This window comes from Oncorhynchus gorbuscha, linkage group LG26 (assembly GCF_021184085.1).
Source record: "Oncorhynchus gorbuscha isolate QuinsamMale2020 ecotype Even-year linkage group LG26, OgorEven_v1.0, whole genome shotgun sequence".
Classification (NCBI taxonomy): Eukaryota; Metazoa; Chordata; class Actinopteri; order Salmoniformes; family Salmonidae; genus Oncorhynchus; species Oncorhynchus gorbuscha.
Window position 1 is genome coordinate 40975938 of NC_060198.1, and position 12263 is coordinate 40988200.

General features: G+C 44.7%; 1 protein-coding gene across 1 annotated transcript; it reads right to left on the reverse strand.

Moving 5' to 3' along the window:
• On the reverse strand, positions 1–9324 carry LOC124015634 (glial fibrillary acidic protein-like). Its single transcript, XM_046331003.1, has 9 exons — positions 8772–9324; positions 3109–3169; positions 2876–2971; positions 2569–2730; positions 2257–2382; positions 1871–2091; positions 1577–1620; positions 1314–1399; positions 1–1124 (listed from the first exon to the last, which is right to left on the reverse strand). The coding sequence occupies exons 1-9, from the start codon at positions 9296–9298 to the stop codon at positions 1074–1076; spliced, it is 1374 nt and encodes a 457-aa protein (XP_046186959.1). The 5' UTR covers positions 9299–9324; the 3' UTR covers positions 1–1073.
• Positions 9325–12263: the final 2939 nt, after the last annotated feature.

A 12263-nucleotide genomic window follows, 5' to 3' on the forward strand; every position in this document is an offset into this window, starting at 1 on the left:
CTCTCCTCCAACCCTCCAACCACCCCAGGGTTTCTTGGAGAGGGCTGTCATCAGGGAGACACCATGTAACCCCACCCGCTCCACCACCACCAAGCTATCTCAGCAACACCCTCTTTTGTGTCTCTCTACAATCACTGACACTCCGGAGATGGAGCTGGGGGAGGAACAGGGGATTTCAGAGGTAAGGGTCTCGTCAATACTCCCTGTATCACCTCCGTCCTGTCCCTCTCACCCCTGGTGCGTAAGTGGATGTTCACAGGCGCTGTTCTAGTGTTCAAATATGATGTTGTAATGAAACAGTGGAACAAGAGACACTGCATCCAGAGGGGGAAGGGGGGGGGGGCATTGTATGACGGAGGGATGAAATGGATATGGTGTTTGGCCCTCGAGGAGAATTACGTCAGCTTCTTTCTTTTCACCAACAGTTCTGCCAAAAGCACTGTCATTCACACGTCATCTTCCTTGTCTGAGACCCATCCTGTCCACTGCTAACCCCAGCAACTGTACTTTCCTCTTGACTTCTCACATCCACTCAAACCACACAACTTCAGCAGGACCCCTCTGCCACTCGCTGAATAACAAAATCACTACATTTCAAGGCCTCCTCTCTGGCTACTATCCAAACACATTGAGAACATTTCCCACTCTGATCTGTCACTATTATGAGCTGAACAAAATATACATTTCCAAGCATTAAATCACGAAGGGTAGTAGTCCAAGACCCTTCCTTCTAAGGTGCATGGCCACACTTCCCAGCACTAAAGCCTATCTCCAGTTACAGCAATACAAAAATAATACTTTTTTGGCAAAAATGCTAACAAGGACGCAATGTGGGATTTTTTTTTTCAACAAAATGCAAATCCTAAGTATTTAATGATGTAGCATGGTCTGGGGGTGATGATGAAGAGGGGAGGAAGGGGATGCTGAGGTGGTTGCAACTGGGGAGACTTTGAGGTTTGGAGAAGAGGGAGGTGCCTGGTCAGGAAAGGGTATCATTATCATGCAAGGCCTCTAAGTGTTACTGGGGAGTGGGGACAGTATGACAGACATATAGCTAGCACCATTTGTGTCCTTTAAGGACTGTCAGGAATCTCCTTCCTCTCAGCCGTAGACTCCTTAATGATCTGAAACACAGAGCAGGGAACAGGGCATGTTGGGTTGTAGATGCAGTAGGGAGGGACTATAAGTCTATAAGTGATCTGAAAGCTTGCTGCCCTCTGGAGGAGCTAAGCAGGAAGCAAGCACATTCACACATCTGATATGGGAATAAAGCCCCCATTGATTCATTCAATGATCTATGATGTTCTACATACCTCCCCGTCTCTAGTCTCCACAGTCCGCACTATGATGCTCCTCTTGACATGGGCCTCTGGAGAGAACTTAGTGTCCATACTGGTCTCTATACTCAGGGCGAGGGTCAGAGAGATGTTTAGTTTTCAGATGCCCATGAATCCAGTCAGAGCCAAATCCTAACTTCAGATTTATGCATCAGCACATCATTCATATGACTGGGGTAAATTATTAAATGTCATGATAGACTACGCTAATATATTTGGGTCAGGATACCCTTACTCACCTCTGAACTGCAGGTTGGAGAAGCTCTGCATTGGAACAGTGATCCTGAGGAAGAGGAAGAGAGAGTATCAGTAGCTACCAGCCACCACCTATTGTATTTTCTTTCTTCATCACACTGTCTCCTCCCGACCCAGCTCATTAGATCCACATTCTTTTTTTCCACTTTATTCCCTCCAACACCCTCTCTCTCCTTCCCTCCTCCCTCCTCTCTTCCTACCTTCTACCCCCCTTCCTCTCCTCTCCACCCCTCCTCTCCCTCCACCATCCTCCTCCCTCTCCACTGTTATCTCCTCACCTGCTCTCCTCTCCCTCCAGCAGCTTCCTGTAGGTAGCGATCTCTATGTCCAGGGCCAGTTTGACGTTGAGCAGGTCCTGGTACTCCTGCAGGTGTCTGGCCATCCCCTCCTTCAGAGTCTGGATCTCCTCCTCCAGATGACCCACTGTATCCTGGTAACCAGCCGTCTCCACGGAGAAACGGTCCTCCATCTCACGCAGCTGCTGCTCCAGAGACTCGTTCTGCAGGAGAGGAGGAAGATAGGGAGAAGGAAAGGAAGGGGGAAGAGTTTTGGAAAGAGATGAAAGAGGAGAGGTGGTTCAGTTAGAGAGGGGAGTCATGGAACTCATGGTCTTCTTATGTCTCATTGTTGATACAGCACACTCTGCTCTGATTGGACAACTCACTGTTCCACGGAGCGCCTCCACATCACAGGTCATGGCCTGGAGTTGCCGGCGGTACTCGTTGCCCTCCTGTTTGGCCAATCGCAAGGCATCTGCATTCCGAGTAGCTGCGTCGGTCAAGTCGGCAAACTGTGCATAACAACAAAAGGAGAGACAGGACAGTTTAAAAGTCGGCATCTTATAGTGTGTTGTCAATGTGTGCATTGTGCAACACCTGGCTGTATGTATGTTTATCTGTATGGTAGTGTGTCTGCCTGTGCCTGTACAGTAATGTGGGTACATGTATATGCAATAGCCCAAGCTTTCTGATATGACCTTGGAGCGGTACCACTCCTCCGTCTCCTGAATGTTCGAGGAGGCCACGGACTCATACTGGACCCGGATGTCCCTCAGAGCAGCGGTCAGGTCTGGCTTGGACACGTCCACATCCACATGGACCTGCTGGGCCATCAGCTGCTCCTGCAGCTCACGCAGCTCCTATAGAGAACCAACCACAGGCTTACAGGTTAAAGGTCACCTCTTTCACTCTCTGAATATTCACTATTTACTTCAGAGATGGAAACAGAGGTTGGCCAGTAAGGACTAGAGATTGCCATAGAGACAAGGGGAAGCTGAAGCTCACCTCCTCGTGGATCTTCTTGAGGAAGGCAATCTCATCCTGCAGCGCGTCTATCCTCCTCTCCAACTGGACACGGTTCAGAGATGCCTCATCCACATCCTACACACAGAGAATCCTTAGGTCAATGTGACCTGTATATTCCTCATATAAAAACACGGGCTGTGAAGATCACATGCAAACAGGGACATGGTCAATAATAGTTAAATTGATACAAATTATGAGAGAAATGACCTCACCTGTCTAAAGGCGTTCAAGTTGCTCTCTGCATCCTGTCTAAGAACCATCTCATCTTGCAGTCTGATTGAAAGAGAAAGTGAGAGTGAGGAAAAATAGAAAACAGACAGATAAAAGGAGAGGCAGTGTTAGGGTGCACACTAAGTCCACTCATTGGTCATGCAAAGAGGATCCATGCACCTCAGATAAAACATAGTTTTAACCTATTCTCTATTGATACAAAGTCAATGAATCCCAGTCATCATCCCACCAATGACCCAATATATATGATCATGTTTTCCATCCAGAAAAGTTAAGGGATCATGATCAGGATATGATTAAATGTGACTATGTATGAATATCCTTGTATACATAATGACATGAACTGATGATAAGGACTGTGTGAGTATCACTTGTCTTCCATGCTGCAGTGGCAGAGTTGGCAGTAGGTGGGCTGAGCTCAGTTGAATGTAGAGTTTACACATCATTAGCCATTCACTTGTATACATCAGCCTTTCCCACGGAGGCGGAGTTTACGCATTCAGAATGGAGCCAAAACACACACGCACAAACAAGCGCACACACACACTGACACGCACAAACAAGAACCCACACGTGCACACACACACGCACACACACACGCACACACACACACACACACACACACACACACACACACACACACACACACACACACACACACACACACACACACACACACACACACACACACACACACACACACACACACACACACACACACACACACACACACACACACACACACACACACACACACACACAAACTCCATCTGACACTTTCTGCCCCACACTGAAACACACATGCTCACACACCTTCTAACTCAGATCTGTATTTCTTCGGAGACTGATGAATTGGTGTTAGAAAGTAGAGTTGGGAAACCAGCAGGAAACACGAACTGACCTCTAACCTTTTATTGTGCACTCATTTTGTTTGGATAAATCTTTCACCAAACAACCATTGATATAAATATAAGCTTACTATGAAATTGATTTAATCACCAAAACACAACATAATGATATCTTCTCAATTAAGTTGTTTTAACGACCAGTTAATTACAAATTGCCCTTTGAATGTACATGTTATGCAGGTGAGTGAGGACCCAAAAGCGATTTAACAGAAACAGAGTCTTTTAATGTCCAAACAGGGAAAACATAAATCCTCAATCTTTACAGGAGATGTCCAAACAGGGAAAACATAAATCCTCTATCTTTACAGGAGAGTCCCCCTTCTAGTAGTAGAGGAGAATTGCAGGGCTAGCGGCAACAGACTGCAGGTCCCTTCGGGTAGGCGCGGGCCGTAGAGGACAGAGACACCTGCTCACACGCAGCATCTGATGAAGAGGCAGATTACGACAGGACGGAACAAGGGCAAAGCAAACAAGAATCCGACAAGGACAGAAGCAGAAACAGAGAGAGAAATAGAGACTTAATCAGAGGGCAAAAGAGGGGACAGGTGTGAGAGAGTAAACGAGGTCGTTAGGAGAATGAGGAACAGCTGGGAGCAGGAACGGAACGATAGAGAGAGAGAGAGAGAGATAGAGAGAGAGAAAGTAACCTAATACGACCAGCAGGGGGAAACGAAGAGAAGGGAAAGCACAGGGACAAGACATGACAATACATGACAGTACATTACACTGTTTTCACATTAGGCAATACACTTGCACTACCCATCAAAATTGACTGAATAATTTCTATACCATGTGTGATAAAAAGTATGATCATTAAAGATATCTTTCATAATTATTGATGCAAAAATAAATGTATTGTTCAGATATAATGACAACATAGGTGTACTGTAACCAAATGAAAGAAATGAAAGAAACAGAATGTGTAGCATTAGCTTGCATCAAGCCTGTCTTGAGCACTGTTTCAGTTTTAAATACCCAATATTTGGAAAAAAACGGACGACTTTAGTTAAGGCTGTGAATGTCAATACAATCAAACTAGCAAGGGCAGTTTTAATGATCTAAAGTTGTGCTGCTGCTACTGCCTGTAAACACACAGTCCAGTTCAAAGTGAATGATGGCAGGCCTTACTGCCTGTAAACACACAGTCCAGTTCAAAGTGAATGATGGCAGGCCTTACTGCCTGTAAACACACAGTCCAGTTCAAAGTGAATGATGGCAGGCCTTACTGCCTGTAAACACACAGTCCAGTTCAAAGTGAATGATGGCAGGCCTTACTGCCTGTAAACACACAGTCCAGTTCAAAGTGAATGATGGCAGGCCTTACTGCCTGTAAACACACAGTCCAGTTCGAAGTGAATGATGGCAGGCCTTACTGCCTGTAAACACACAGTCCAGTTCAAAGTGAATGATGGCAGGCCTTACTGCCTGTAAACACACAGTCCAGTTCAAAGTGAATGATGGCAGGCCTTACTGCCTGTAAACACACAGTCCAGTTCAAAGTGAATGATGGCAGGCCTTACTGCCTGTAAACACACAGTCCAGTTCGAAGTGAATGATGGCAGGCCTTACTGCCTGTAAACACACAGTCCAGTTCAAAGTGAATGATGGCAGGCCTTACTGCCTGTAAACACACAGTCCAGTTCAAAGTGAATGATGGCAGGCCTTACTGCCTGTAAACACACAGTCCAGTTCAAAGTGAATGATGGCAGGCCTTACTGCCTGTAAACACACAGTCCAGTTCGAAGTGAATGATGGCAGGCCTTACTGCCTGTAAACACACAGTCCAGTTCAAAGTGAATGATGGCAGGCCTTACTGCCTGTAAACACACAGTCCAGTTCAAAGTGAATGATGGCAGGCCTTACTGCCTGTAAACACACAGTCCAGTTCAAAGTGAATGATGGCAGGCCTTACTGCCTGTAAACACACAGTCCAGTTCGAAGTGAATGATGGCAGGCCTTACTGCCTGTAAACACACAGTCCAGTTCGAAGTGAATGATGGCAGGCCTTACTGCCTGTAAACACACAGTCCAGTTCAAAGTGAATGATGGCAGGCCTTACTGCCTGTAAACACACAGTCCAGTAGTTCAAAGTGAATGATGACAGGCCTTACTGCCTGTAAACACACAGTCCAGTTCGAAGTGAATGATGGCAGGCCTTACTGCCTGTAAACACACAGTCCAGTTCAAAGTGAATGATGACAGGTCTTACTGCCTGTAAACACACAGTCCAGTTTGAAGTGAATGATGGCAGGCCTTACTGCCTGTAAACACACAGTCCAGTTCGAAGTGAATGATGGCAGGCCCATGTGGCAAATGGCTTGTTTGCATATAGGCCTACTGTAACTCTGATTTGCTATGGCGCACCGGTCTGCGTAGACTCCGGGCTTGGACGAGACAGATGTTTTTTGGGTTTTTTATTTACTGCAGTGCCTATTAATTGTCCAAACCCACTCTATATTGCTACATAATTTTTACAAATGCCTTACTATACGTCATTCCCAAACATTCTATACATTTATGAAAACGTGAAAATTACCATATCTAAATGCTTGCTTGTCTGATGAAAAAAAAGGTGTAATATTCTTCCTGGAGGTGTATATGAACAGATATCAGTTCCACCTTAAGGCAGAACAGGTCTGCGCAAAGTATAGTGTCATTGTTTTCAGGGAGGTATGCCCATGACGATAGGAGGGACAGGAGGCAGACTCAGGCCAAGGGCAGGGCAACCACCTGAAATGCCATACAAAGGCAAAGAATCTGAGAAAAATGGCTTTAAAGTATTTTTTTACTCTCCAGCCAAATATGTTGTAGGTAGATAAGTGATAATGCACTGATATATTATCTTATTATAACCATGACCACTTACCTGACCTGTGACCTATGACCCCTGAAATGCTGATACTGCACTCTGCCTTTGTATGACAAACAACTATATGGGTAATGCAAAAGAAAAGTACAGTATCTACAATCTAAATGTGTTTTTCAAACCTTTTGACTGTCTCATGGTGTGTGTGAGGGCATGTAATGATTGGGATGGCCTGAACTCAGAGCCCAATAGAATACCAAGGCAAACTGCAGGAACTTCACTTAGTAACTTCACTTACTGCTGTTTGCGTTGGTTCTTACATGTATAATGTAGTTACTGCACATTTGCAATGGAATTTTCTCTGAAAACGGAAGATAATTGAACCAGGAGACTACAAAGCCTGATTTCAGTCTTAACTCAATTTGACCAAATGTGTAGTTACCGCTGTTTTCAATTGTATGACAGAGAACATCTCTGATCTTGTCAATATCAGATTTTAAATGTTTTGCAGTAAAATCCTAATAGTCAAATCAAATCAAAGTGTATTGGTTGCGTACACAGATTTACTGATGTTATCGCAGGTGCACAAGTACTGGTACCCATTGTGTAATTTTTCTCTTTTTCTCTCTGCATTGTAGGAAAGGGACCATAAGTAAGTATTTCACTGTTTTCTACACCCGTTATTTAAGAAGTGACAAATGCAATTTTATGTTATTTTATTTGTGCAGTGAAATGCTTCTAAAATGCTTATAAATGCTTCATCATCATAATAGTACATTATAGTATATATATATTTATACTTTACAAACATACTTTTTCATTATCTAGTTCTCTAAAACTGTAGTAGAAAAAAAATCTAAAACCTATAGGTTTACCAAACGGTTAAGTGATTATCAATTAAGAGCAGTCGGTTAATAGTAAAATGTCATTTAAAAAATGAGAAGACAATCATAGCAAAAGTAAAGTGAGCATTGCATTGTGAAAAGCAATTACTTTAAACGAACATGTATTGCATTGTGAATGTGAAACATGTATTTCCAGATGAAACACTAATTAAGTTTGGTAAAAAAGTGACTGTATGATTTGATTTTGTACTTACTCAATTGAGTTGAGAAATGACTACCTTTCTGATGATGTGGTTTGAGTTCTGTACTAAGTGTTGTGAAAATCTACCACATTCTGCACCAAAGCAAAGATCTGTAATCAGAGAGCAGTGACACTCACACACACACGTCTCTGATCCACAGGCTCAGAAACCATTACACACTTAGATGTTCCCTTTGTCCTTTGCAACAACAGAAAAGCACCCTGGGAAAACATAAGCCATAACCTCATAACTATAAACTACGCCACTTAAGCAATAAACCAATAAACATAACGAAGAAGCGTGCATTTGACCAATGAGTATTAAGGGGGATCAGGCAACAACAGAACATCTGCCGGGCTCCCTGGTCTCTTTGTGGAAATCAGCTCTATTGTGTTTCCTCCATTCCTCCACACTCATTGAATGGCTGTAGGGGTCTGGTCAGGATCAAGTTTAGAAAGAGGGACACCCATTGAGTAACACCTTCTCAGAGCACAGTGTTTTCAATAACTAACAAGCCAAAGCATCAACTGAGCAATTTTATCATGTAACGCGATATCCAGTTATAGTGAATTGTGTTATGTCAACTATCCACTTGTTGGTTTTAGACCGTAGCAAAGATTCCAATTCAAAATTAACATATTGACCAATACACATGCCAAACACTAGGAATCCACTAAATCAAATTTGGAATAAACGTTTAAGTGGACAGACTGCTGAAGCAATTGGAACTCCACAATATCAATTGGAACTCCACAATATCAATTGGAACTCCAAACTACTAAAACAAAGTAGACTGATCAGTGACAAATTGTATTGATGGAAGTGAGACTGCCTCATTCTCACCTCTGTTTGAGTGTGGCCACGTCAGCAGCCATGTTGTCCCTCTCTATCTCCAGCCGGGCCTTCCCAGCGCTGAGTCCGTCCACCTGCCTGCGCAGCTCCCTCAGCTCCTCCTGGAAGATGTCCCCCAGACGGCTGGGCTCCTTCCCCCTTAGTTGGGTCAGCTCCGTCACCAGCATCGTGTTCTGCTGCTCCAGGAAGCGCACCTTCTCTATAAAGCTGGCGAAGCGGTCGTTCAGACCCATCATCTCCACCTTCTCGTTGGTGCGCGTCTCACGGTACTGGGCATTGAGGAGTGAGTCAGCCGAGAAGTCCAGCCGGTTCCCAGGGGTCCCCAGGAGCAGGGCCCCTCCAGCCGACCCCAGGGAGAGACGGGAAATGGTGCTGGAGTGGGTCAGGTGGCGGGGGGTCCCATGGAGGGAGAAGCGGCTGGAGGAGAGACTGCTGAGCCGCACGCCCCCACCCACGCTGCCGGCCCCCTGGGGCCCGAAACGCTTCCTGTAAGACGACAGGACTCTCTGACTCTCCATGGCTGGAATAAAACCCTGTCAGGGCACACACATGCCTTTTATAGGGATAGACATCCCCCATCCTGAGAGAGAGTACACAGGGAGGGGCGGGAGGGAAGGGCCGGTCACTGAATAGGACAGACAGAGAGAGAAAGAGAGAGAGAGAGTGAGAGAGAGAGAGAGAGAGAGAGAGAGAGAGAGAGAGAGAGAGAGAGAGAGAGAGAGAGAGAGAGAGAGAGAGAGAGAGAGAGAGGAGGGTGGTTTATGTGACACTCAAAAGCTGTGTGCCAGGTATTGTTTGTGCTCGTCCACTCAGCTACAAATGTCTCCTGGCCTTTCTCTCTCTCCCTCTCTCTCTCTCGTCCTTGTTTGAAAAGGATTTGGTGCAACAGAGCTTGGCTACCAAATCAAAGCTGCCTCACACACATGCTCAGTCGCACAGACACAGATGGGGACAGAGTGTGATTGAAAGGGAAGAAAAGAAGCAGGGAGGTGAAGGAAAGAGATCTCTTTTCCTCCGTCCCTGTTAGTTGGTGACTAATAGGGTCAGAAAAAGAGAGGGACAGAGAAAAAGGGGACAGAGAGAGGGTCAGATAGTAGCTGTGTTCTTGTGTGGCACTCTGTCTCGCTTGGCGTCCAAAATATCCCACTAAGCACTCCAGATTTATTGGTATTACTCTGATTGGCTCGCGCCACTCTGTGTGTGACAGCAGCACCGTCTAGGAGCGTCTCACACCCCATCCCTGTTCCTCTGCTCCTCTTTAGTCTTCTCCTTGTCTGAGTCAAAATGGGAATGAGTACAATTACATAACACAGCAAGAAAATAATTACATAACACAGCAAGAAAATATGAAGTTAGTTCAGGTTGCCTCTCTTTCTTGTCTTATCTAGGTAGATCAGGTTGCCTCTCTTTCTTGTCTTATCTAGGTAGATCAGGTTGCCTCTCTTTCTTGTCTTATCTAGGTAGATCAGGTTGCCTCTCTTTCTTGTCTTATCTAGGTAGATCAGGTTGCCTCTCTTTCTTGTCTTATCTAGTCTTATCTTATCTAGGTAGATCAGGTTGCCTCTCTTTCTTGTCTTATCTAGGTAGATCAGGTTGCCTCTCTTTCTTGTCTTATCTAGGTAGATCAGGTTGCCTCTTTCTTGTCTTATCTTGTCTTATCTAGGTAGATCAGGTTGCCTCTCTTTCTTGTCTTATCTAGGTAGATCAGGTTGCCTCTCTTTCTTGTCTTATCTAGGTAGATCAGGTTGCCTCTCTTTCTTGTCTTATCTAGGTAGATCAGGTTGCCTCTCTTTCTTGTCTTATCTAGGTAGATCAGGTTGCCTCTCTTTCTTGTCTTATCTAGGTAGATCAGGTTGCCTCTCTTTCTTGTCTTATCTAGGTAGATCAAATAGAAGTCAAGAACAGTTCATCAATTATTGAATATCTACAGTGACCACAGTATCTCCAAACTATTGTGAGATACTGAAGACAAAAGTAGGAGAGTAAACAGAGGGGAGAAGAAACAAAATAATGTTATAATAGCTAAATGGCATTATTATATTAACTCTTATTCAACAGCTGACCTGCATATCAGTATGCGAAAATCATACTGGGAGAAAAAAAATTTAATCATTGTCCTTGTAGTCATGGATACATAATAAAAGCCAGTGTACTAAACAGTCAACAAGTGACACCATTACAGTGTGCTAGCCGATTGGAGAAGCTTTGGGGCCACAGGGCTGAACAGTAGCAGCTATACATCTCCACCTCTTTGTCCCCCCTGGAGTTTCTGACCATGATGTCACTGACAGGCTACAGATGGATACATAAGACCTATAGGCCACATCTATCAGTGGGTTGGAGGGCTTCTCTTTGGACGGACACACAGCTACACACAGGAGCATGGCAACATAACACACACACATTATTAATCCATCACTATCACTACCATTATTAACTGTGATCAACTACAGAGGAAGCTATGGGTCAGAGGATGGGCCAGTAAGACCAGAGGCAGCCAGTTGGATTGCAGCCTCTTAGCAACAATACGACCACTCCCTCTTCCTCAAGTCACATCTCATAAAGCCCTGTTGTGTGATGTGATGGCAGCTCATTCAATCAGACTTAATGACTGCCTAGAATGAAAAGAGGGCAATTGGACCTGGAGAAAGAAGTCGGTGTTGGGCATGGTCAAAAAGCCCAAAAAGTTCTGGGTACCTATCTAAACAACAATACGTATGGCAAAGTAAGTATTAGGTTACTATAAAAGGGAACACCTGGTCAGTTGTACAACTGAATGCATGTTCCACATTTAACATAAATCCTCTGAATCTAAGCAGTGCCTTAATTGATGTCATCAGCACCCAAGAGTAGTTGTTGGGGATGAATTACCTTTCTCAAGGGCAGAATGACAGGTTTTTCAACCTTGCTGGCTCAGGGATTCAAACCAGCAACCTTTCAGTTACGAGCCCAATGCTCTTAACCACTAGGCTACCTGAGGGTGAGGCAGTCTGTGAGTTATTAGATAGCTGAAACTGTCACAGGACTCCAGCAGATGGATGGTTGGAGAATGGGGGGACGGGACGTAAAACCTAGTCTGAACCCGATAAACCAGCAGCCAGTCCGTTACGAATCAATTTCCATCCATTGTCATGGCAACCCCAGGGCCAGTTACTTCAAAACATGTTAAACTCTTGCTGACTCATCTAATAGGATGTGACTCTGGGATGGGATGAAGCCTTATATAAACATCCACAGCTATTATACAGTCATGCTGCCCAGATATGATCCTAACATGTTTAACCAGGTCTATGATCTCTCAAGCTACTATACCAGCAAGATCCTAAGGCCTTTTCCATCCTGCTCAACCTCTGTTCTCCCTCTCCCCTCCAACCAACTCTGGTAGTAAAACCCACATCGCAGACCATAGAAACCCTCTTTGTTACCAAAACACTCTGTTAAAAGAAATGTATAGCCAGTGGGAACCAGTGAGACTGGAAGACT